General features: G+C 45.7%; 1 protein-coding gene across 1 annotated transcript in view; it reads left to right on the top strand.

Annotated features, from left to right (window-relative positions):
• Positions 1-25,381, top strand: part of LOC127225533 (myelin transcription factor 1-like) — a gene marked incomplete at its 5' end in the record, with an annotated part of 42,913 nt that overhangs the window by 4,616 nt on the left and 12,916 nt on the right. Inside the window, 19 exon segments of the mRNA XM_051189056.1 lie at positions 3,456-3,510; positions 4,665-4,695; positions 8,862-8,924; positions 9,642-9,889; positions 11,052-11,951; positions 14,244-14,378; positions 14,864-14,954; positions 16,010-16,092; positions 16,095-16,122; positions 18,018-18,081; positions 18,083-18,137; positions 18,140-18,232; positions 19,642-19,766; positions 20,476-20,550; positions 20,552-20,674; positions 20,676-20,747; positions 21,699-21,853; positions 22,642-22,704; positions 22,827-22,895. Of these exon segments, the coding sequence (XP_051045013.1) occupies positions 3,456-3,510; positions 4,665-4,695; positions 8,862-8,924; positions 9,642-9,889; positions 11,052-11,951; positions 14,244-14,378; positions 14,864-14,954; positions 16,010-16,092; positions 16,095-16,122; positions 18,018-18,081; positions 18,083-18,137; positions 18,140-18,232; positions 19,642-19,766; positions 20,476-20,550; positions 20,552-20,674; positions 20,676-20,747; positions 21,699-21,853; positions 22,642-22,704; positions 22,827-22,895 (2,528 nt within the window).

The following is a 25,381-nucleotide window of genomic DNA, read 5'->3' as shown; positions in this document are numbered from 1 at the left end:
TGGGTAACTGGTCTCAGAGGTCAAGGTGAAGGTCAACAAAAACTAACTGACTTAGGGAATCCCCGGACCTCTAGAAACCCAAACTATGATTATTGCTTCCTCTTCCTTCCTTCCTTTTTTTTTTTTTTTTTTTTTGAGATAGGGTCTCATTATATAGCCCGGATAGCCTGGAAATCGCTATATAGTCCAGGCTGGTCTTGAACTCAGAGCTCTGTCTGCCTCTCCTCTCTAGTGCTGGGATTAAAGGTGTGTGCCACCATGCCTGGCCCAAAAATTTCTTTTTAAGGACCAGATATTTGCTGTTGTTTTGGCTGTGTTGAGTTCTGAGTTTATTCATCAGACAACCAGAACAGAGCCAGGAGTAATCTTCAGGTTTGGAAGCTGCTTGCTGCATTTGCTATTTTGGTACTTGACTTTGAAAAGGTTCAACACAGTTTGGCAAATGAGTATGAAAGTGGGCTAGTTATTAAGTTTTAAAAGGGCCCGCATGACTGGTTTTGCCTTTACTAAAGCAATACAGAACAGATCAAAGAAGAAGAAGGGGGAGGGGAGCAAAGCAAAGTAAAAACAAAACAAACACCCTCCAGTGAGACTGCTTTTAAGGATAATACCAAGAAATCAAGTTTAGTGCTTGGGCGGTGGGTGACACAGTTCTCTCAGGCTAATGTACAGCCATGGCTGAACACATGTGTTTGCATTTGGAGATTATTTTCTAAAATTTTCCTATGAAGGCAAAAAAGATTTTATCAAATCTCAGAATGAAAGATGTAGTCTATCAGCAGTATGAAACTGATGTTAGAGAAACAGAGCCGATGTTGCTCATAGGAAAGATCCCTGGTCTCACAGTGGAGCAAGATTCTCTGTCTCGCTGACCTGAACAAGGGGGAGCTAATGGATCCCCCCAGATTGATAGCTGAGAAACCAGCATTGGACTGACTCAGATCCCCTGAACATGGGTCTCAGTTAGAAGGCCTGGACAGTCTAAGGAACCACTGACAGTGGAACCAGGATGTATCCCTGGTGCATGAAAGGACATTAGGACCACATTCCCCATGGGATACTCCCTTAACCTAGAGGCAGGAGGGAGAGCCTAGTCCCTACTCCAAATGTCTTGGCAGATTTTGTTGATCCCTCCTGGAAGGCATCACCTTCCCCTGTGGAGTAGGGGAGGAAATGGGATGAGAGGGTGGTGGTGGTGGGGCATGGAAGAAAGAGAGGGAGAGAGGGAGGGAGAGGGAACTGGGATCATCAATATGTAAAATAAGAAGAAGAAGAAAAAAGATTCTCTGTCTCAACAAAGGGACCCTTTTACCCCCAAGGTAAGAGGGAGTTATGTGTGGGTTATGCAAAAACAGGAAGTCCTATTTGTTTATTCTTGGAGAAAGTAAAAGGTTTTAAAAAATAAAGCAAGGGAATATGAGAAGTACCTCACTGCCTTTACATCAATGAGTTGCCCCATAGGCAGGGACCACCCCTGTATGGAGCAGGCAGGAGGTCTTGGGGTCTGCTGCCATGCAATTATTCGGTGAGTCTGGGCAGTGCTGAGGACAGTGCTTCCCTGAGCATGATAGCCTAGTGGGTGTGCTACCTATAAGTAAGAGGTTTGTAGACATCTTCTGTAGTGCTTTGTAAAGGAAACCATGTGAGTTGCCCACACATTTTGCCAGATGCCTCTACAGCAGCTACCACTGCCAGTTTCAAGAACTGAGAGGAAAATCGCCCCTTGGCATTGAGTTCACAAGTCATCTTGATTCTAATAAATGCACTCTCATCATATTAAAGAGTCTGGCTTTCTCTCCTACAAGTTCAGGAGTTTCTTCTAAAAATCAAAGCTATGCACACTGAAGAGAACTTCTCATACATTGAATATTTGATGCAAGTAAATTGCAAAGAGAAGGTGCTCAGGACAATGAATGCCACAGCTGTTAGCTTCATCAATGGGAGCTCACAGTTTGGAAGCAATGCCCACTACACATCCCTGTAACCCTCTCTATTCTTTGCCCTTTGAATAATTTATCCACAGGAAATCCAAATTGCCAAGGCATACTTTAATCTAGCAGAATGCCAGCCAATTTCCTTGGGAAAACTGACACAAAAAGCTATAGATTACATTTCAGCTGAACACAGGCATGGGGCAACCAGATGCATTGTGTGCCCTGCCTCAGAAAGCGTTGTGCACAGCCTCAGTGCAACCGACATTTGAAGGCTCATAGATGTAATGTTGTCCTTTTGACACCTGCTCCTCTCTTTTCTTTAAATGTGAGCAATTGGTCCACAGGGAGCCTCTGCTTTAAAAATAGAAATTATAGAAATTGTCTCTGTTCTATGGGAAGTCTATAAAACACATGGCTTATAGCATTGTGCTCCACAGTCTGGAAGTCGACAGGTTGCATAAGTTACCCTGGTTTTAATTTTTCTTCTTCAACAAATTATATAAAACACTGTATGCTAGACTACTTCATGGAAAAATTCACTTGTGAATTTCATCTGCCAACTGAGGAATTCTGTTTTCTTTATTTCTAGTTGGTAAGGTAGACAGGTTTGTCTCTTGCCATTCCCTTCCTTTTGCAATGTATGCCATTTTCTTGCTTCCCCCTTTGCCAAACCACTCACACAGAGCTTTGTTGTCCTGGTGGTATCTAGTCTGGGACAGACATTGATTTGCCTCCTATCTGTCCTGACTGTGGAGACAGTGAAGTCTGACTGGCCACCCTTCTGCTTGGGTGCACACCTGCCCTCCCAGGTCCTACTATCTGTGAGAGGATTTTTTCCTCAAATCACAGAGCTTTCCAGTATTTTATCTATTTCTTCAGATTTGTCTGGTGACACAAGATGAGATTCACCTGGGGACCCTCTTCCTCAGGTATGCTCTATCTATGGCTCTAGTCCTTAGCAGGCCAGAGGATCATGCGGGCCAGTGTTGCCCAGGCTACCAGTTTCTACCCATATGACCCTAGTATAATAGAAACATGAAAACCTGTGCATAATGGGAAGGGAAATGTCCATGAAAGCCAGGCCCTGGACTATGCTAATCTGACCCAGTTCTGTCTCCAGCAGTTGAATCTATGGTTAGCAACTTGTTCTGCCTGGCAAGGTGAGCAGTGGCTGTTACTCTCTGTCCTATATACGAATAATATATAGATATTATAAAAGATCTATACACATGAGGCTGTGGCTTTTGTGGGCAGATAGGAACCGGAAGCAGTGTGAATAGAACACTGCAAGGGGCTAGGAAGAATGGATAAGATATCATTAATCCTGATGGTCTCCACCCAGCAGAACCACTAACACTCTCCCAACTTGCTTCTTTTGGTCCTATTCCTGCTGTTCATAGATATCTTCCTATCATCATCAAAGCTTGAGTCAGAAAATGGCCAGATGTCCCCGATGGTTCTAGACATGGCAGGTGTTGGCCCTGGCTGCTTCTTAACATTGTGGCTGTTTTTTCTTTGCAGATGAGTTTAGAGAGTGATGACAAGAGAGTTCGCACGCTGTCCAAGACCCTCCGAGGTGAGTGCCAGCTGTCTGGCCTGGTCCCATTCTTGGCAGCTGCCCTCTCTGGAACTGTTGATATCATTGTCTACAACCTCCTCAGTAGTACAAATTACACCATAAATGCTTACATCCCAGTAGCCTTTGGTCTACACTAGGCACCTGGGACTTTAGGACTCTTCAGTTGTTCCCCAGTGCACCTGAAGTCCTTTTCAGCTCATGCAGATTTGCCTCGGACAGAAATGTGGGGGCAAATACAGTTCTATGGGAGTGGAGCCTGCTTAGTGTGGAAAGGAAAGGCCCCTGACGTTTGGCCAGTATCCTCATTTTCCCCAGAGACCACTGTTGGTGCTATTGGGGATTTGCAGGTTGTTGGGTGGACTTGGCAGTGGGTGGAGGGGGAGGGCCAAGACCTGTTCACTCTATTGAGACCGAGCCTTGTCAGGTGGTGGTGGCACACATCTTTAATCCCAGCATTTGGGAGGTAGAGGCAGAGGCAGGTGGCTCTCTGTGAGTAAAGGTCAGCCTGGTCTACAGAGCAAGTTCCAGGGCACCCAGGACACTCAGGGCTGTTACATAGAGAAACCCTGCCTCAAAAACTAAAACAAACCAAAACAAGTGACAACAATAACAAAAGAGACTGAGCCTTACCTAACAGGCCATCTCCCCAACCCCAGCTCTCTTACTCTGGAACTTCCTGTTGAATCCAACAGGGTTACTTCATAGAGTATCCAGGAGCTTTGAGTATATAAGAACTGCCTATTCTGGCCCATCATTGTGATCAGCCATGTCTCTGTTGGTCCTGGTCTTTGTCCAACTTGATCTGGTAGTTAATATCTCCCACTAGAAAAACTGACATCTATCTGCAATTAAAGAGAGATAACACCCTGGGCCCAAGGGTAGAGAGAATATCAGGTTTTCTCTGAAAATCTGGTGTGTGTGTGTGTGTGTGTGTGTGTGTGTGTGTGTGTGTGTGTGTGAGGGGTCTTTGCTGAGGGAGAAGTTTTCTCCACTGACCTCAGGGGATGTTCTTGTAGGTCAGGAAAGGGGTGGGGCATCTTGACTTGGAAAGGTCTTAGTTGTTTCATTAGGTTTATGCTTCTAGGGAAAGATGATTCTAAAATTTAAGGCTTATGTGTGTGTATTTCCATTTCTCTCTTTATTTAACCCAGGACCCCCAGAGACCACAGGTGCAGACCTCAGGTAAGAGAGTATTCCTGTTTTCATGAAATTGCTCGCCACCTGCTGGCACGTACCCTCGCATTATAAATTTTCCCACAAACTCCCATTTTCTCTGAGGAAACAGCTTCTCTCTGTGCATCCAACTGTGCTTTTCTTCAGCCCCAAATTGACCCTACCATAGGTGACCCTCACACCGTTCTCCATTAGAGTTTAGACTATCATCATGGTCCTCAAAACCAGCAACAAGGTGCTTTTGGTGATTTTTGCAGACGTGCCATTCACTTCTGTGTCTACATGTTTGCTGTCCACAGTGCCATGTGGTGATGATCTATAAATAGCATACATAGCTTACATTGGCTGTGGTGGGAGCATTCTTATTTTTTTGAAAACAGAGTCTCCTTATGTAGTTCTGCAAGGCCTGAAGCTTGCTGTATAGACTAGGATGGTCTAGAAAGATCTACTTGCCTCTGCTTCCCAAGTGCTGTGATTAAATGTGTGCAACACAATCTCTGGACATGAGAACATGTATGTCTTACTGGCACATACTCTTTTCCTTCTCCAAGGGCCTGTTTTCCAGGACAGCATAGTGTAATCTGATAAACAGACAAGATCTCTGTTTGGGTGGCAGCTCACACTGTGGGTGTGAGGATAGAGACCATGACTCACAAAGGTCTTGCTCTTATGGTTTGGGAGAAGAATATCATGTATGTGCAAATCATGTAAACTCTTTTGAATGCAATCCTGAATGTGGTAATATTTATGGATAATGAACTTATGCCTTTTTGGCTCAGAATAGTTTAACACTGTAGTTTAGGCGGAGCTCTTAGGAGGGCATTTGTGCTGGAAGCCTTTATCATTTATTACAGAAGTAGCAATTAATATTCTAGGTACCACTCCAGAACATTTGTTACTGTGAATTTGACTGTAGATAGAATATATACTAGGTGCTTTGTATTCTCAAATAGTCCCCAGAGAAAGGAATCCCTGCAGTCTCCGGATCTTACACTACATAGCCTTAGTTCTTTCCCTTTGATATAGTGCTAAGTTCCCTTTAATCAGTTAACAGCATGAGTTGCAAGCTACATCCTCTCTGAGACTTAAGTTTACCAGGATGTTTTGCATCACATCCAGGGGAGAGATGTGAGGTACCTGCCCACCTTCCTGGCTCTGAGAGATAGGCATGCCCTGTTGTTAGAGAATTGTTAAATGTGCCTATGTGTATTAAAAGAAGAGTGGGATTAAAAAAAAAAAACCTCAAGAGAACTTTTAGAAGAAGGAACTTTTGGAGGCTTTTAAGAAAGAACTTTAGGGAGTTTTAAATCTTAAAGAGAGCTTTTGAAAGGGAACTTTTTGGGGGAAGCCCCCATCTTTGAAGAATAAAGAGCCATGAGAGGAATGAATGTGTAAGACAGTTTATTTCCCTCCTACCCTCAGACCCCTTTAGAAAAAACCCCACCTGCCTGATGTCTAGCCCTAGCCTGGACCCTGAGAGGGTATCAAGGCTGGAACTTGAATGTTCTCGTTACATTTGTTCTCTGGGAAGCTGAAGGATGGTTGTTACAAGGTTATCTGAGGAACTTGGACTAGAATGAGCAAGATCTAGCTAGGTTTCTTGGCCCTCTATAAATTTTCCTGTGTCCTAAATTTAACACTAGTTCTTAGGAGAAGAAATAGATTTAATGGTTTTCCTTCAGCATCCTTGGAGAACATCCATTACAGGACATCAGAAAGGTTCTGCTGAGGTGGGAGTTGGGGGAAGTCTGGGATTAGTATCTTAGAGACACATCAATGGCTTGGTTAGGGTTGCCCCAAATGTATTCTGCAGCTCAATCTTTGTCCATCTGGGATCCTTCCCTTTTGAGCCATAGCTAACTCTTGCCCAGAGGATAGGCAAGTACAAGAATCCTATCCCCCATGGTTGAGGAGGGAGTCATTCCCTTTAAAAGGGGAGTAGCTAGAGGATGGTGCTCCAACCTGGGATTTGGATTGTCTCCAAAACTGGGTTCCTAGATGCCTATGACTTGTATTTGTACCCTTTAGAGCTGTATCTAAAATGCCTAATTAAAGGTGGTCATCAGCCAGCCCTCTGTTCTACACTTGCTCCATTTCTTTGTGTCACTGATCCTGGTTTTAGCTACATAGGACCCAAGACCAGACTTGGGGATTCAGCTTTTGAGTGATTATGAGCATACACAAGCATCTATGTCTGTCTATGAACTCCTGTGATTGCCTAAGAGCACAAATGAACACCTAGGGTTGTATAAGCATACATGGACACCAAGTGTCAGAGAAAGGATTACTTTGACTTTGGCTTTTCTCCTACTGTGTATAGGAGACTCAGGAAATTTAGAGCACCTACTTCTGCCCAACCCTAAGAGTTTGGAGGCATTAGTAGATGATAGTGCACATGAATCCTCAGTGTGCTCTAAGTACTCATATGTGCTCATAGATGGCCAAAGATTCTCACGTATTTTATAAGGGGGGCACTGATGCTAGTGTATACTACTGGGTGCTCTTGTGTACTCACAGATTACCCTGGGAGGCTCAGGACTGGTGATATCTGCTCCTATTACAAGTATCTAGAGGCCCTGGCTGGATTTCATGTCACTCTGCTTGATGTTTCTGGTTTCTCTGTTTAAGGAGTCACCAGTTTCTGTCCAGATGGCCTTGCCAGCTTCATGTACTTGGGCTCAGAGCTGGATGGGAAGGTGCAGGCCCACCTGGCTGGGGACCTTTTCTGTACTTTTCTAAGTTGAGTACCATAGTAGCTTGGAGTGAGACAGGGACAATGCCAGTGCCCTATAGCCCTGCACAACAGCTGTTGCCTAATTACCTGATTAACTAAGTGATTAACTGACTAATTGGGACCTCAGCTTCAAATCCCAGCAACAAGGAACTGTTTGTGAAAAGTTGCAAAGCTAATTCTTGAGAGAGTGAAAGCAAACATGAGCTGGATTTTACAATAGACCAGCCAGGGGCAGCAATAATTCCCCATCTCGAAAATAAATCTGATAAAATGTCTTTTGCTTTTTCCTCCTAGAAACTACCAGGGGGTATCCACACAGAGATGGGGTAGCCCCTTTCATAGTTCCCAAGAGCCACTCTCGATCTGCTTCCCTTTGCAGACTTTTGGAAGGTGTGCTGTATTTTAGAAGAACCAATACTGATCCCAGATAGGAACTCTGGTCCACAATAGCAATTCTGTTAGAAATGGGTTATTTGTCTCTATTTTGGGGAAGGTTCATTTCTCCCACAGGGGGCTGAGGTCTTATATGCTCCCTAACATGGCCTCACAGACCATCTTGCTGGTCTACAGTACCATGAATTAGCTAGCAGCTTCTTGCACCCACAAAACTCTGAGCTGTGGTAGATCCTTGTTTCTCATACCACATAGGGGTACTTTCCTCTATAGCTGTTCTAACCTGAGTATTCCTGTGGGCCTCTTTGGCTGGGCTGTGTGGTCAGCGTTAGTGCTCATGTTTAGAAGTTTTCATTGGTTTGGTAATGTTGATGGCTGAAGGTGAGGAACTTCTGAGGGTCTAACTTCCATTCTCTTGTACTTACCATTCTGGAAAGGGGTAGAGGCTAACCTTCTCAATACTTCCAACAAGTTTTCTGCCAGGCAGGATGGGCATCTCTTAGTGCATTAGTCCCTTGCTATGGGAAAGCAGAAACCTACACAAGGGGGTGAGTACTGGAGCAGGGTCACTCCTACAAGCTGTGGTTTTGGTTTGGGCCACACAGACTCCTTCTGATTGGGAGTCCCAGAACTGCTTGGTAGAAAGGGAGTACAAACTATAGACCTGGATGCTAAGGCACCACAGCACCAGTGACAAACATGGATTTATATGCTCTGGACTTGGGTAAGACAAGTCATGAGTCCCCTTTAGAAAGGGGATACTTGCATTTCAAGTCCCCTGAAAGCCTGTTGGAAGCTGGTGGAGTGTCTACTGTGGGAAAAGAACCCATCCAGTAGATGCCTTAATCTCATATGTACAGAACTTTAATTAAACACATAAAGTTGTAACTAGCTCTTCATTTGTTTAAATGGTCTGAGTCATTTACTAATTTTCATTACACTGCCAGTGTCCATCTTGAGATGAATCATTTGGAGAGCCTTTCCTGTTCTTCAGGGTGAGACCCAGATTTTAATACCTAAGGTGATCTCTCTTGCTTTTTCCCTCCAGCTGTCCTACCCCAGGATGTACTGGTTCAGGACATGTCCGGGGCAAGTACTCCAGACATCGAAGGTAAGAGGTCCTCCAGTATCCTCAAAGGCTCCCAGGAAGGAGGTTCAGGGTTCTCTTCCCAGATTTGGATTCTTTTGTGGATTAAAAACTTTCTGTTTTGTCTGTGACTGCTGGGGCCTTCTAAGCTCTAGTGTCCTCCACTAGTCTGTGTTCCTGTGGTGCCTTTACTGAGGTGAGCCTGGTCAGGAGTATGCCATGAGGAGTGGTATGTTACCTGTCCTTGGCACCTTTGTTTTTCCAAAGGGACTAAACTAGTTCAGGACTCGGGTATATCTTTATGGCAGAGTGTAAGGCAGGCCTGGTGCATATAAGAGAGACAGTGTAAACTACAGCTGTCAGGGGACATCTCTGGGTGGGTATATGTGTGGAAGTCTGAAGGCAGAGAAAGAAAGGGCCAGTAAGGGAGGAAATGGGCTCAGATAAACTTGGGAGTACATGTGGGATAGTGGTTTGATCTAAGGAATGGTTTACAGAGTAGCAGTCCAGGCCAGTGAGATCTGAATTCTCATTCCATTTGTGGACTTGGCTCACTGTAATGCAATTTAAAACACAATCAGGAACTTTTAGATGTGTGTAATTAGATGTAAAAATTTAAATACATTAGCATTTGAGGCTTCCATTTGAGAATGGCTATAGAAAGAGGGACCCTTAGAATGTCCTCCTGCGTGTCTCAGGGGGGCTGGCCTGGCTCTTGGCATCACCCATCTTCCCTTTCAGCTTACAGAGTTGCCCTCTGGCCAAGAAGAGAAAACTGGAGGATGCTGAGGCTGAGCACCTGGTATCCAAGAGGAAGTCACACCCTCTGAGGCTGGCTCTGGATGAAGGCTACCGAATGGACAGTGATGGCAGTGAGGATGCTGAGGTGAAGGACGCCTCTGTTTCGGATGAATCAGAAGGACCCCTGGAGGAGACTGAGGCTGAGATGTCAGGACAGGAGGAGATTCATCACCCCCAGCCAGCTGAAGGTACTATGTTGCTCTTTCTCTTTTGAATAAAGGCTGCTTAGTGTGGCCCTGGAGAATTGCAGCTTGTGGGAGGGGGGTAGGGGGAGCTCAACTCAGTGCAGAAAGCTGTCTTGAGAACAAGGAATGTCTTGTCCTGACATGTGCAGCTTCCTGGAAAAGGGGCCTGCCCAGGATGGGGTGTGGGTTTGGGACACTGTAGTGTGTGTGAACACTGTGAGCAGTTGAGAGATGGGAAAGTGAATCTGGGCATGGATTTGGCGCTCCCATGCACTCTCAAAAGTTTGGTCCTGAGGCGTGTTTCCATGTGTGTGAGAAATAAAAACAGATAATGCATGCCGTGTCTCTGTCTGTGAGAGGATCTTAGAGGAGCGTGGCCCCTGAGAGTCTGGGTTTACTTTAGGTTTACAAGGGCAGGTACTGAGGAAACACTTCAGTTTAAGATGAATCAGGCCTCTGAAGGTGGGCTGCTCTTAGAAGTGAAGAGAGGAAAGAAGGCAGCGAAGGGTCCATGTCTTCCCAAGCTACTGGAATCAGCTGACTTTGAACTGCTGGGATAGAGTTTTACCATATTTTTGAAGCAATCTATGCTGAGCCCTCACTGGTTTTTCTTTTTTAGATTCAAGTGAGTGCATGGCCCATAGAATCAAGTGAGTTTGTGTTCCAGGTAGAAAAGATTCCTGACTCACCTGCTTCTTAGGATACTCTCTGGCAGGGCTGACTCTCACTGTTACTAAGAATACTGGTTCATGAGCCCCACAGGACCAGCATACAGTGAGAAGTTCTGTTACCATGTTTAAAAGATTTAAATTAATTTCATTTTAAAAACAAGTTATTTCAATTATTAAATGACTTTTTATCTGATTTTCTCCTTAATTTCTATTATGTAAAATGATGGTCTATTTGAGAAAATAAATGATAGAAGAGGAACATGAATTGAAAAATATCAAAGTAATCTTAAGCTAAAATTGATTCCCCATGGTTTTTGGATCCAGGCAGAAGACTGACAAGATGGCTTATGCTTCATTTCCTTGTTTTCTGGGCTACCGTGTTGAGGGTGGGCAGGTGGAGCTAGGTGGAGGGATGGCTACTGTTGGGAGCAGAGACCTGGAAACATTTTTTCGTACTGTCTTCTAACCCTCATGGTGTTTCTTGTTTTATTCAGGAAAAAGCCTCATCAAACCCCATTTTGGATCCAACCCCACAAGCAGCCCTTCTGGCTTCTCCAAGGGCAGCTACAGCAGCTATCAGGGAATCATTGCAACTTCCCTTCTAAATTTGGGCCAAATTGCTGAGGAGACCCTTGTGCAGGAGGACTCAGTCCCAGTAGCTAAGTTGGGCCCTGCTGTTGTTCATCAGCTTCAGGATGAGGCTGCAATAGGGGCCACCAATGATGAGGATGAAAAGGACCTCTTTATACATCCAGAGGATGTGGAGGAGGTCATTGAAGTCACCAGCGAACGTTCCCAGGAGCCATGTCCCCAGTCTCTGGAGGATATGATTAGTGAAGAGTCAAGCAAGCAGAAAGATGTCCTAGGTCACGAGGAGGAGGGAGAGGATGAGGAGGAGGAAGAGGAAGAAGAAGAGGAGGAAGAGGAGGAAGGAGAGGAGGTAGAGGAGGAAGAGGAAGAAGAAGAGGAGGAAGAAGAGGAGGAGGAAGAAGAGGAGGAGGAGGAAGAAGAGGAAGAAACAACTCCAAATGTAATCTTTGGGGAAGATAACTCCCATACCTCTGCCCAGAAGGCTTCCCCTGAATTCCGAAGCCCAGAGCTGTCTAGTCCCAAGCCTGAGTATTCAGTCATTGTGGAGGTCCGTTCTGATGATGACAAGGATGAAGACTCACACTCCCAGAAGTCAGCAGTCACAGATGAGTCAGAAATGTATGACATGATGACCCGTGGGAATTTGGGCCTTCTGGAGCAAGCCATTGCCCTGAAGGCTGAGCAGGTGCGCACTGTCTGTGAGCCAGGCTGCCTCCCTGGTGAGCCGGGCCAACTGGGCCCAGGAGAGCCAGGGAAGGTGGCAAAGCCCCTGGATGTGGTGAGGAAGAGCTGCTACAGCAAAGGTAGGCTTGCTCTGATCACCCACCCTGTCATCCCATTACTAGGGACATAACCCTTACTGGAGGAGGATGCAGTGGAGGCTGAAGAGAAACGTAGCTTTCAATCCTTATAGGACAGGGTGGAAGAAAAATTGAAAAGCATTCAAAGACAAAAAAAAAATACCCTCAGAACTTGGGTCAAAGATTGAAGATATGGGCTTCTACTGTTTCGTGTAGGGTGATTTGGAGAAACACATGAGCTGAGATGTATGAGAAAGGGCTAAGTAGGAGAAAGGAAGGCAGGAGGGCTGATAACCTGACTACTGTGCCACTTAGCCATAACCCTGCCACCCCTGATTTTTCAGTGACATTTAATGACTTCAGACCTTGAAAGCTGTTTTTTGGAGTTCATATTTGATCACCTTGAGCATGTTCTCCATGGAGTTGGGACCTTTAAGCTGAACTGAGATATCTCTCTCATGATCCTCTTGAGGTCACAGCCTGTTGCTAGCTCTGTGTTGTACCAGTATTTCTCTCTAAAGTCTGGGTTTAAGGGCAGAATCACCTAGTATCGCTGAGTAACTCATGTTTAAGAGATGGTGGTCAGTCTGGGCTAGTGGAAGTGATTTAGTCTGGATTGATATAAAAGGGAGGCTGGAAGCTGGAAATCAGATCTAAGGACAGACTCTGAACAAATGGTGTAGCATAGTCATAACATGAGCACCAGATTTGTAGGGCAGGCTGGTTGTGTGTTGTTTGCTAACTATTCATCTCAAGTCCCTCCTTGTTCAGAGCAGGTGTATGGAGTGTCTCTCCAGGAGAGTCAGAATCATAATGCCAGAAGGCCAGGCCTTGAATAGGCCAACTTTGAGTTATCCTCAGTTTTCCTAGCCTGATAGATCTACTTTAAGATCAGGGAACTGTCCTGACTTCAGTCTCCTTTTCCTTATCCCAGGCAAAACTTTCTTCTCTGGATCAAACTCCTGGGCCCTTCCACAGCCTGCTTCCAGGAAGAGTTAGCTTATGCTAGGGATGGGGAAGTCAATGGGAAGGAGAGGGGAGGAGGAGGGAGAGAAGGGAGAGAGCATGCAAGGGAGGGGTAACTCAGACACTGGAGTCAGGAACCAAGAAGGTGGGGAACATGTATGTAAGGAGACCTGGGGGGGGCACATTTGGGTCATGGGAAGACAGACTACAGTAAGAAAATTACAGGAGTGAGTATTCTGCAGGAATTTGGTAGAGACATGAGGGCACACTTCCTGAGAATACTTATGCTTATGATGTAAAATCAGAGGATAGATTGATTGGGAACATGTTTTCTGGGTGAGGTAGATGTGGAGGATGGCTCTTAAGGTGATACCCTTAAGGGTGAATCAGACTGGGGTAGCAATTTGAGGGGAAGAATTAAGCCAGTATTGCCAAGCTAGGGCTTGAGGCCACAGGTATCAGGATGCATGGATTGATGGTGAGACAGATTTAGGATAGGTATGGGACCTTGAGATTTTTCAGACTTTAGGTCCCTTGAAAACAGGTTTTGGTGGAACACTGAATGCCTGATACCACCAAGTCTAGATATTTCAGGGATTTTCACCTTTGGATACACATTAGAGGCCAGGTGCAATTCAGGGTTAAATATACAGGACACCAGATAGCACATTTAGACTATGGGAACATACACATGTTCACATGTGGAGGGATAGACATTAGGGTTGTTGGAGCCAGACAGGTATTGGGTATAGGGTTGAGTCCCTCAGTACATCACCACTTGCCTGGATTGGTAGAAATCTGATTTCCTACCCAATTGAACTTAGAGAGACTGAACAGGCCTTTTTTCCTCTGCTGGATTTCTGAGCTTGGATCTGGCATGGACTATCAAAAAGTTGTTTTTCTGAGACATCATGAGGATCCCCATTTCCTTCTGATTTCCACACTTTGTGGCTAACACAGACCTGCAGAGATGAGGTTGACAACTGAAATTTAGAGTTTAGATTTCTGCTGAGGTATTTATTAGTGATACAGCTTTGGATAAGTCACATAACATGTCATCTTTGTTTTGTCAAGCCTCAAGGATTCCTTGCCTCAGGGGTGTTGATAGATACTTTACCTGCAAGGCTTACACACTGTCTATACTCCAGCTACTGTCTATCCTGCTATATGGGGTGGAAGGGTCATTTCTTGGGCTTTGAGGCAGCTTTTCTAGAGCTGCCTCACTGTCAGCCTCTGTCTTCTTCAGTCGGTAAAAGTGGAGACAGGAACTTTCCTTACCTCTCCTTTCCCAGTCTTCTGGCTTTGCATAATATGCCCTATGTGTTTTAGATCCTTCCAGGGTGGAGAAGCGTGAGATCAAGTGTCCGACACCTGGATGTGATGGCACTGGCCACGTTACTGGGTTGTACCCTCATCACCGCAGCCTGTCTGGCTGTCCCCACAAGGATAGAATCCCTCCAGAGAGTGAGTAGTTCCATCCAGGATTAGTCCAAGGACTAAAGTTAAGGGTCCTGTGGTATAAGGCAGGGGTCAGTCTGCTCAAGTGTCCACCTACAGATACCAGCATGAGTCAGAAGACTAAATAAATCCATGCTGTGGGAGGGGGTTGTCTGTATTCCCTGAGCTGGGCAGATGGAGACCTTAACACAGTTGTCTCTTTGTTCTAAAAGCTTAGGATGTGGATGTCTGTCCTTATTCTTAGGCTATAAGCAGAATTTACAAAAATTAAGTCAGAGTTGTGAAACAGAAATTAGTCTAGTTTCTTCTATGGGAGGCAGGATCCAAGTGGGGGGAGGGCATACTTGACTAAGTTTCATTAGGCTCAGAGTGCTATGATGCCCTGCTTACACAGCTGCAGCCTTTATACAGGACTCCTGAACTTTCCTTGGGCTGTTCTCCATTATAGGCATGCTTGCTCTCATTATTTGTTCTCCCTGGTTCTCTTACAGTCTTGGCCATGCATGAAAATGTGCTGAAGTGCCCCACTCCTGGCTGCACGGGCCAAGGCCATGTGAACAGCAACCGCAATACCCACAGAAGGTAGTGAATTGAGTGGGACATGGTAGTGAATTAGGCTGGGCCTGTAGTATGTGTCCCTGCCTGGGCCTTGAGCCCTTATCTTGGATGGGTTCTGGACAGACCTGCTTTGGCAGGTGGCAGCTGAGGGGGTGGCTGGTGCTGTTGCAAGTGCCCTGTGAACTGAGGCGATCATATGAGAAGTCTGATACTGTTGTGATGAGAGAAAGTAGAGACTCTGTGTCTTGCCCGTTTTCAGGAAAACCTCTGCATTCTAGCTCTTGCTCATGGGTGAAAGGAAAAACTTGGACATAAATAGGAATGTCAATGCCCAGAGTTATTCTGAGGGAGTGCTGAGATCAGGTGGACATGGGGCTTCCAGGCTATTGTCCAGATTTATTTGTTGTCTCATCTTCTTATCCAAGAAGGGACCTACCACACCAAGAGTGTTATAGGCTTGACAAGGTCTGACTGGACCTTAGTAGTTACATGCTTAGTTGGGAGGAATACCTGGGCTTTAGAGATCACTGTGTTGGAAAAGAGTCTGAGTTCCCTAGAGATTTGCTGGCCCAGAAGCTGGTAGCTGAGCTCACAGTAGATCCTGGGGAGGGCCAGTGTACTCCAGGGCCAGTACTCAGGTTGTGGTCTGAGTGTAGCCTTTTATTTCCCTGAGATAACCTACAGAATGTGTAGACCTGGTTCTAGAATCCGGTGCAGGCACTGAAAGGGGAGAGGAAAGAGATGAGGAAGAGAGAGAGAGAAGAAGAGGGCTGAGTTTGGCACCTATGCATGTAGAAGAATCCTTTGCCCAGTTTGTAGAACTTTAGGGTATATTTTATTTTTTGTGAATTATCTAAAATGTAAATGGCCCAAGTAGTTTGTCCTTTGTGGGTTCAGGTCAGATCTGGATGGACAATCTGTCCTGTAAAAATGATAGGTGTGTTACTGGCTCTGGGTTTTGTGTGCCTAGAGCTCTTGTATCTGAATGGTGTTGCTCCCAGGGCCACTTATTTGGCAACCTAGTACAGACATTATCTTGGAGAAAAAGGCTCAGATGTCTCTCCTTTTCCTTCCTCTAGTTTGTCTGGGTGTCCCATTGCTGCTGCTGAAAAATTAGCCAAATCTCATGAGAAGCAGCAACTGCAGACAGGAGATCCTCCCAAAATAACTCCAATTCAGATCGGATCCTCAGGTGGGTGAGATAAGCTACTAAACTGAAGGAGTATCAGCAGAGCCTTCAATGTTAGGGCTGTGTGGTATGCATATGCCTCTTGGCACACAGGACACATCTTTTGCCCTCAAAGAGCCTCATCCAAGGTGCAAACAGTTGCCCAGCCTTAGCCACAGTGTGTTCTGCCTTTTGTTCTCCTAATACAGCTGATATTGTCAGTGGATTTATTCAGGGTTAGTATGTGGAGATAGCAGGCTGCATTGGTTGAGGGCCTCACTACAGAGGAAGCACCTAGTTGTCTTTATATCTCCCCACCTCAGAATGGATCCTATCCTAGGGCAGAGGGAAGAAGGCACAGGACTTGCTCCCCTAAGTGCTGCCTCCCTGTGGGTACTAAGCATCTGAGACAATAGCAGACATAGGTGCATGTAGGTGTGTGCATGCCTGCATGCTCTTCATATATATACACCTGTACTCCTTACATATGGGTAAGTTTACACATGTGTTCAAGTGCATGTGAGTGTATGCTGCCATTAACAGAGCAACCAGAACAAATCTGCCTAGTGACTCTCTATACAGGTAACCTTGGAAAGTGGGTGTTACAAATAAGGCCAGATACTTGGGGTCATGTCCAAGACACCATTCCTGAATGGCTTGTCTTCAAACACTTCTTTGAAGTCAATTATAGTCCCCTACTGGGGATTACAGGTTCATTCAAGACACTGAGGGTGCACTGTTACCTTTGGTCCTCACTAGCAGGATACATAGCTCTTCTTTCTCTGAGGATATAGAACTAACAACTCCTTTCTTGGTTCTTGGATTGTTTCTCTTCTCATATGTGGTGTGGGAGACAGGATCAAGTACTCAACAAAGCCAGTCACTGGCTGACAAGTCACTATTGCCTCCTTGCAGGACCCTTGACCACAGGCTTCCTTCTTGGCTGCTTTCCTTGGCAGTGCCATAACCTCGTCATTCCCTGACCTACTCCAGAGGAACCCTCAATTGCAAACCACAGCTTGGAGGGATAGGGATTTGCTTTTCTGCTCTGTGGAGTACTTGTGTCCCATCCGTAGATACCTTTGACCTTGTGGGTCCTAAGTAGCATAGTTGTCTGTCTTTTTCTTTCCAGTTTTTTTGTCAGTTGCTGGCTAATCCTTTCACCAAAGAGTGACACCAATGTAGAAGTTAAATTAAATGTCTTCTTGTTGGTATCAGATGGTCTTGCTCTTGCAACTTCACCAGGAGTTGCTGAGCTAGTGTCCAGACTAGGATTTTGTTACACACAGGGCCTACCCACCAGTGCTTTAAAGTGACTGTCACAGGAACATAAGAGTGGTCTTACAGTGTCAACATGCTGGTTCTCTCTTTATGCCAACATTCAAGTTTTTGAGGCAACCAGTTCTCAGAAGTCCTCACCATCATTTCCAAGTACCATTGATCACTGAAGTCATAGCTTATTCCACACAGGAACAAGGAGAGCTAGGGTATTTGCTGGAGCTCTCTTCCCTCTTCCATTTCCCTCCACTCTGAGATTCCTGTTTAGAAACTCTCACTGATTATGTAGCTGAGCTCTTGGACCTGCTCTCTTACATTTTGAGAGAAGTTTTTGCTTGCTACTCTGGCATTCTACTAGCATAAGAACACTATTTCTTTTGGGTTCTATTGTTTCCTCCTTGTAGGCAATTATTCACATTGATTATAAGCCTATTTCAGGGGCCCTTCACCCTGTAAGGCAGAATTTCTAACCAAACATTGGGGGCAGGGTTTTTGGGTGTGTGTGTTATCTCCCTTTGTTTCCTTATCACCTGACTGCATGAAGTCCTGGCTTGAGCTGTTGGAGGGTGGGGGAAGAAGTAGCTTGGGGGGTCTCTGGGTTTCCAACCTCACAGGATCTGCATCTCTGTCTCATACCCCAGGCCCATGTGCTTTGTGAAGCAGCTTGAGGTTCCTCCTTATGGGAGCTACCGACCCAATGTGGCTCCCCGCCACCCCCAGGGCCAACTTGGCCAAGGAGCTGGAGAAGTTCTCCAAAGTCACCTTGACTACGCAAGTTTTGATGCTCAGGTTTTTGGCAAACGTATGCTTGCCCCAAAGATTCAGACCAGCGAAACCTCACCCAAAGCCTTCCAATGTAAGTTGGGGAGAACTTTTAATGTCTCTCCTCTCACATTGCTCCTGAGAGGGATGGTGCGGGGAGGGATTCTCTTGGGAGCTTGGAGGGATAGGGTGTGGGCCTGAATCCTTACCCCCTCTTTATCTGCACCAATGGGGCAGTTGTGGCATCCTTAGGGCCTGCATCTTACCTATGTCCACTTTGAACCTTTATGTGTTTCCTAATTATTTATGAAGAAAATCATGGGTCTGTTGTGGGTGTGTATGTCCAGAGGCTTGAGAATCACTTCACTGATGTGGTCTGCCCTATGGTGTTCACGTCCAGCATTACCTCTAAGGAGGGTCCAACAGAACAGGGTGGTACTGTGGCAGGAAGCTTCTTTGTTTCCTGAATAGGGACCATCTTATTGGAAGTGGTATTGTCTATGACATTAGCCACACATTTCAAGGGCAATTATACTGACAAAAGCAATTCCTGGAAAGATTCTAGAATAATCATCCCTACCATTTCTTGCCACTTACCTCACTTCTTTGTGGTTAGCCTTGGAAATGCATGAGAGATGGAAAAGTACCAAGTGCACTGGAGGGATCCAGATATCTCCCAGTTGACCTTGTCATTTCCACAGATGGCAGGGACAAGTTTCCAGTTTATTAGGATTACAATTCTTAGGGTTAGTGGCCCTTGGGACAAGTCTTTTCTGGACTCCAGCAGACTCTGCTGGCTATGCTCATGTCTCCAAGCACACTCACTTGCTTAGAAGCTATGATGACATTGTTGGGGAAGGGCTCAAAATAAGTTTTCCACTTGTCTGGATCTTTCTGGAAATATCAGTGGTTTCTTGGTTACTCACAATATCACTTCTGAGAATGATTTTAAAGCTTCAGCATAACTGATAGAAAAGATAACATTATACTTTCAATTATGGTATCCTACTTATTGCCTTGCTGCTTTATTAAGGTAGCAATAATTGTTGGGAATATAAAGCTACCAAAAGTATAGCAACATCTTTTGGTATGATGGAACAAATTTTCCATTTATATGGTATTCCAAATATGTATCTTATTTACAGAATTATTATGCCTCTAAGTATTTGTTGGTGGACAAAGTTTTTGCTTGTTTGAAATTACCAAGTCTACTGAGTATATGTCTAGAATTTTATTATTTCTGCTCAAATTTTCATTACATCAGAAATGAGATGCCCTTTCATTACTGGAGACAAGAGCAGTAGGAGGAGTGTGTGATAATTGGAGTTGGAGTGCTATGCTCTGACTCCTAGCTCCCCTCCCCCATTTGCCTGCTGTCTTCGTCTAAGTCTATGTTAATCTGGACTGTTCCCTTTTAACATCCAACCTTTACCAAAGTCGCCTCCTCCAGGTGCAGTCCCATCTCCCAGTGGCTTTATGAGAGTACCTTATCTTCTTCTGTAGGCTTCGATTACTCTCACGATGCCGAGGCTGCGCACATGGCTGCCACTGCCATCTTGAACCTCTCCACTCGATGCTGGGAGATGCCAGAGAACCTCAGTACAAAGCCACAGGACCTCCCCAGCAAGGTGAGCATACTCTCCTGAAGCCCTTTGGGGAGAGAAGGATAGGTGGAGTTTATTTGGAGAAATTTGCAGTAAGGAAATGGCTGGTGCCAAGAGCAGCTGGGAACTAGTTGATGTTTATTTTAAAATATTTATGTTTTAATTATGTGCATATGTTTGTGCCTGCATGAGTCTATGTGCATCATGTGTGGCAGGTGCTCAGAGCCAGAGGGCATCAGACACCCTGGAAATGGAGTTTTAAGCTGTTGTGAGCTGCTTGATGTAGGTGCTGGGAATTGAACTAAACCTGGTACTGTGCATAAGTGATACATGCTTTTAACCACTGATATTTTTTTAATACCTTTTGTCCCTTTGGTCATGGCTCAGATAACCTAAAGAGTAGATGAGTGGCCATGAAAGAAGTTGGTGGGCTATGCAACCCAAGGTCAGGCTTATGCCATGTTTCCATGTTCTTCTCTGGAAGTTGGTAGTGACTGACATGTCTTGCACTCAAGGACCTGTTCTCTCAAGCTTGTGGTAGTCTCGAGGGGTTGGCTTCCTAATCTGTAGAGGAGAGAGGGGCTGTAGGGTTCTCACAGATGAGGTGAGGGTGTGGTTCTTTCCTCTCAGCAAATCACTGTTTCCTTCTAAGAGAGTCAGTGTTCTAACCAGAAGACACTCTCATGAAGGGGCTCAGTTCACCAACCCATATTCTCAACCTTCATATTTGCAGGCCGTGGACATCGAGGTAGATGAAAATGGAACTCTGGACTTGAGCATGCATAAACACCGCAAGCGGGAAAACACTTTTTCCCAGCAGTAGCAGCTGCAGTAGTAGCCCTGGTGTCAAGTCTCCTGATGTCTCTCAGCGCCAGAACACTACCAGTGCCCCCAGCAGCTCAATGACCTCGCCCCAGTCCAGCCAGGCCTCCCCGCCAGGATGAGTGGGACCGTCCCCTCGACTACACCAAACCTAGTCGCCTTCGAGAGGAAGAGCCTGAGGAGGTGGGTGCCAGGATCCTGTGTGTAGGCTCAAAGCTGTTTTCAGGGCTGCTATGAACACTGCTTTCTTCTTAATATCTTTTCCTTGTAAGGTTTGTATAAAACCTCCTAGGTCTGTCTCTTTTCACACAAGATGCTTCATCTTCAGGACATCTGAAATTCAGGTCATAGTCTTCAGCAAAGGTTTCACCTGCACTGTTCAGTCTTGTTCCATAAACAGGGTGGGTCTTCTCACCTCTGCAGAATTTTCTGACTAGCAACAATGTAGACTTTTCAAAGAGGAGAGGGATGTTTCATATTTCTAGGGGGTGATTTGGGAAAAGCTTTTTTTTTTTTTTTTTTTGAGCCTTGGGTTTTTGAGCCTTTCCTCAAAAGCTTAGCTCTGATCTACCCAGGTTGCTTTGCGTCTTGCTAGAAGCAGTTATTCTGAGCAGTTATTCTAGGAACCCTGACTTTCAATGGAAGAGATGTTGTTTCTCATACCCATGAGGCTTTAGGTGGTAAGAAAATACACCCAGGCCTACAACTCAGTTAGTGGTGTTTGTCAAGTGTCTGATTTAGTCAAGGCATCATGTGTGGACCAAAGGCCTCAAGCTTCTAATGATTATCATTAAGCTACTAGTACGTTATCTAGCTCAGCTTTGAGATACCTCAGCAATCTTTTTGAGTGCCTGTTGCCAGTTGAGCCCTAAAGAGTACTGCATCCAAGTATTCATTCTACGGTAATTTTGTGGAGGCTGGCCAAAGCCAAGCATCCTGTCCTTCATAGTATGGTCTTCTGTCTTAAGGTAGCTAGGTCTTCCTCCCTATTTCATAAGTAAAACATCTTACGAATACTACTGAAGGGTCCCTCTTTGTTGCCCACTAGGTTGGACATCTGGCTTTCTTGCCAGTTGTTAAAATATTCCCTGCTGGTTTGTTTTTGTTTTTTTGTTTTTGTTTTGTTTTTTTCAGTCAGAGCCAGCAGCACATTCTTTTGCTTCTTCTGAAGCAGATGATCAGGAGGTGTCAGAAGAGAACTTCGAGGAGCGGAAGTACCCAGGAGAAGTCACCCTGACCAACTTTAAGCTGAAGTTTCTCTCCAAGGACATAAAGAAGGAGCTTCTCACGTAAGTGCTGCTTTGGCAGACTGGTCCCCCATGAATCTTGGGAAAGCAGGCCTGGTCCCAGAACTCAGCAACTATCTAGATCCAGGTATCTCACAGTGATGAGTTTTCTGTCAGCTCTGCACTGAGCTGGGTATGAACATGATCCTCTGAAAGCAGTTAAGAACCAGAAAGCTCCTCTGGTGCAGCCTATCATCTAGAACAGAATAGCCCAAGGTGAGCAGAGAGGTCCATAGACACCAGCTCTCAGTTTTGGCAGCTGCTGGACCCCGAGCTGGAACAAGATGAGCTTTTCATCAACGTCTAATGTCACATGTCCTTAAAAGACTGTGAAGGGTTATGCGTAGAACCTTTTCCACTGGTGACCTCACCCGTGCTTATAGCTAGTTTTATGGAGGATATAGGGATCCTCTTTTCCTTATACTGCATCCACTAGTTTCTTCCTACCTTGGTACCCAGATTTCCCAGGATGGCTGGATCTAGGTTCTCATTCTCAGAGAAGGTTGTGCTGCTTTAGGAGCTGGAGAAGGGGGGAATGCCCCATCCACATGCTCATGAGCATACATGTGTACAAATAGCATGCACATGCACACACAGCACTCATGCTTCAGAGGCATCCTTACCTCCAGTTCACTTTCTTTCTTGAGTTAAGTTTTTAGGAGAAATGTCTAGTTCCGGAAGTGAGGGCTGTGATCTGAGGATGTCCACCTGCCCTCAGCTGACTTGTTCTGGGGGGAAGGTCTACAGGTGTGCATGGCCGTCTGTTCTGATGTTCTTTTTCCTTTGTCCAGCTGTCCCACCCCTGGCTGTGACGGCAGTGGACATATCACCGGGAACTATGCCTCCCATCGCAGGTTCGTGCCCTGCTTCTCTGGTCTGGCCCCAGTGCTTTGTGTGTGTTTGTGGGGGGGTCTTTCTCCTCATCTCCTCTGCTCCCCTCTATGGCTCACCCCATATCCCATCTCTTCTCTTTCAGCCTCTCTGGTTGCCCTCTTGCTGACAAGAGCCTCAGAAACCTCATGGCTGCCCACTCTGCTGACCTCAAGTATGTTTGCGCTCACTGACTGCCTGTCTCTTGGGCAGATCCCTGGCTTTGCTCTCTCCCCTTTATGAGGCTCCTACCAAGTCAGCCTTCTCAAGGTACCATCCCAGGCTGGCTCTGCTTTCCTGGGATGGGGGAAGAGGAGCAGGGCTGACTCTGCTTGGCTTGGCTGTTGTCCTTGCACCTGTTTCTCCTGCTTTGGCCATTCTGACCTCTAAGCACTGTCCATCTCACTTGTTAGACCAGAGCTCCTGTACTGCTCCACGCCTTTCCCAAGAACTCTGACAGGGCTGCCGGGCCTGCTTTTCCTACTACCATTCTAAATACCGAGAAAAGCTGGAACTTGGCTGTGGCTTAGTGGCTACAGGCTACGGAGCTCTTGTCAAATGAACTATCACTAACAGTGCCAGAGAATGCTCCTTGCTTTCTTTCTCTCTATGCCCTGGCTGCTCTGTTTCTCCCTGATGCCCTCCCAGTCCTACTCAATGTTCTTGGTTCTCTTTGCTGGTCCTCTCCATGCTTCTGTGCCTGTCTGTCTTAACCCATAGGCAGAGCAGGCTCTGTGGGCACCCACAACTGTCAGTTAGCCTGACAGTCCTCAGAAGTGAAGAGCAAGCACCCAGAGGTTTCCAGGCATCTATTTGCTTGGAGCTGGAGCTGGGGCCTTCATTGTTTCTGGCTTTCATTTTTCTCTGTTTACCTGTGACATGATAGCCTTCATGACCCCGAGCTGTGGTTATCTTGTTCACAGGACCAGAACTGAGTAGAAACCTAGGAGAGGGAGATACTCGTTCCTATACTATGTTCCTCATAGTAGGACCAGGGCCTTCCCTCCCATAGTCCTTTGTGATAGGGGCCCTGAATCTAGGCCATGACTCACTGAATCTGTTTGGGGGATAGACAGGTGATGGATACTGGTACCTTTTGGTCAAGGAGCTAGAATGCTGACAGAAGAAGGGACTTGAGCTGATTTATGCCAGAACAGAAATCCATGGGTTTCCAGTTCCACTCTAACCAGCTCCATTCCTTCTGGTAGTGAATATCAGGTTCACACCTTATAGGCTCACATAATTTGTCATCCACTCACCAACACTGTAGTCTAATCCTGAAACTCAAAGTTGGAGAACAGACCTGTAGGCTCAGTGAATACCTCCCCCTACTCTTTATTATTATTTATTTATGGTATTCTGGCTTACCCTCACACCTGTTTTTATATCCAGTTTTGCTTCCTTTTCCAACTATGATTAGGGTTCATGGATTTCCAACACAGAGCCTAGAGAACTCTCTACTTCAGTACATAACCATACATTACGTGGCCCTAAAACAGATATCAAGGGCTGACAGGAGCAAACTTGACTGATCCAGCCAGGAAACAGCCCTTGTGAGGGTTTGCACTCTAAGCCTATGAAAAACTTTAACACAAAGCTTGTGTGGGCACAGCAGAGGGAAGTCTCCTTTCATGGGTGGGTGTCTCAGGTGTCCCCAATAGCTCCAAATCTTTTCTAGTCCCAGAGCTCTTTCTGGGTCCATTGCTTCATTGCTCAAGACTCCAGTATGGTCTTAGGAGAAGGTGACCACGACCTCCTTCACACATTTCCTGATACCCCAGTGTTCCTGGGGTCCTTATTCAGTCTGGGTAGGCATCAGGCTGGTCAAGTAGTGCAAATGGAGTTCTTTTTGTGGCCTCCCTATAAATGGAAAAAATGCAGAAATGCTCAGGCATGTTTTCTGTTTTTAAGCAAGTTCCAGAGTCATTTACTCTCCTTCATTGTGTGACCAGGGGATGCCTTGAGCTGCTCAGTTCACCATGGTGGGAGTATACATACTACTCCATACTGTGGAGGCATTTCAGGCTATGAAAAGGGTGGGCAGCACCTCTGCAGCACAGGAACAAGGTACACCAGGAGATACGAGATGCTACCAAGGCAGAATCATCACTTAGGTGTAGATTCTTCCTTCTTTTCAAGTAACACACTTAAAAACAGATCATAGACAGGATGGAGACAGCTCTAGTTCTTGCGGCAGCCTCCACATACAGTATGTAGAAGATACCTAGTCCTCTTACTATGTGGACACTGTCCTCTTTGATCATAACTTACAGAAAAGCTATTAAATATCACATTCGCAAGGAATACAGAACATTCTCCTGTGTGTTAGGCACATGCTTGTTCTTTGTGAACCATAGACCCTCCCAAGACTCATTGGTGCTGTTGAGTATATCTGGATTTCATCTCTGGTACCATTCATAACTCAGAGGCTGGGTTGTTATGTGGTCACTGGTTGACCACACTCTTTGCTCTGAACCTCTGCTGGATGCTTCCTTGATATGAAGACAAGGAGCAGGAACCCTGGGCCTCAGACTGAGCTTCTTCCTACTGAAAGGAAAAATGAACTATTTTTGGTTCCCTGTACTTGAACCTCTGGTCAGGAGGGCCACCATGGTGGTAATGTAGCATCTATACCACTATATGGCCTCATGAAGACTAGAG

This window comes from Phodopus roborovskii, unplaced genomic scaffold (assembly GCF_943737965.1).
Source record: "Phodopus roborovskii unplaced genomic scaffold, PHOROB, whole genome shotgun sequence".
NCBI lineage: Eukaryota > Metazoa > Chordata > Mammalia > Rodentia > Cricetidae > Phodopus > Phodopus roborovskii.
The sequence above is the reverse complement of the archived record's forward strand: the minus strand, read 5'-3'. Positions and strand labels throughout refer to the sequence as shown.